The sequence below is a fragment of the Octodon degus genome, unplaced genomic scaffold, assembly GCF_000260255.1.
Source record: "Octodon degus isolate 3935 unplaced genomic scaffold, OctDeg1.0 scaffold00305, whole genome shotgun sequence".
NCBI classification, from domain to species: domain Eukaryota; kingdom Metazoa; phylum Chordata; class Mammalia; order Rodentia; family Octodontidae; genus Octodon; species Octodon degus.
Genome location: NW_004524881.1, coordinates 1582948 through 1583567, shown reverse-complemented (window position 1 = coordinate 1583567; position 620 = coordinate 1582948). Strand labels below are relative to the sequence as shown.

At 40.2% G+C, this 620-nt stretch overlaps 1 protein-coding gene across 1 annotated transcript in view; it reads right to left on the bottom strand.

Annotated features, from left to right (window-relative positions):
- Sdad1 (SDA1 domain containing 1) overlaps window positions 1-620 on the bottom strand; it is a 56812-nt gene that overhangs the window by 11706 nt on the left and 44486 nt on the right. Inside the window, exon 13 of the mRNA XM_004647434.2 lies at window positions 1-98. Coding sequence (XP_004647491.1) covers window positions 1-98 — 98 coding nt within the window. The remainder of the gene's footprint in view (window positions 99-620) is intronic.

The following is a 620-nucleotide window of genomic DNA, read 5'->3' as shown; positions in this document are numbered from 1 at the left end:
TCTTATCTTTGTGTGTCTTATACTGAGCCAGGTCTTGGAGAAGTTCCTCAGTCATGGCTAGAGGACATCGAGCTGTTATCTCCTTTATAGCATTGATACTAGAAAAGGAAAAAATGAATTAAAAGTAAAGCAACTTTATGTGGTTTAACCTAACAAAATTTCCCTGAGTAATGAAATTAAAAGGAATATAAATAGGATTTTATGTGGCTTAGTTCTCTTAAAACCATAGCATGGTAGAAAACAGGAGGGTGGGAGCTGACTGGGCTTTTATTCCTGACAGTTACTCCTTTTCTATGCTAGTGCAATAAGCCCTACAACTAAGTCACACATGTGCTTGCTTACTGTGGTAAAGAAGTCATACAGCCCCACTCTCAAACTCCACGGAAAAAAGAGGCCAGGTTCAATAAGCAAGGCTAAAGGTCTGTCAAGCTCCCATCCTAGCAATATTGTCCAAGGGAGATAAAAAATAACTTTAACATATCGGTTATCAGGATAGTACAGACAATCCTTAAACCAGTGATTTTTAATAGATCAAAAGGGCCATATAGGGGGCCCAGCCCTAGCTCAGTTCCTTAAGTGGCTGCTTCCACAATGCTGGCAGCCTCAGTTTGCTGTAGTTC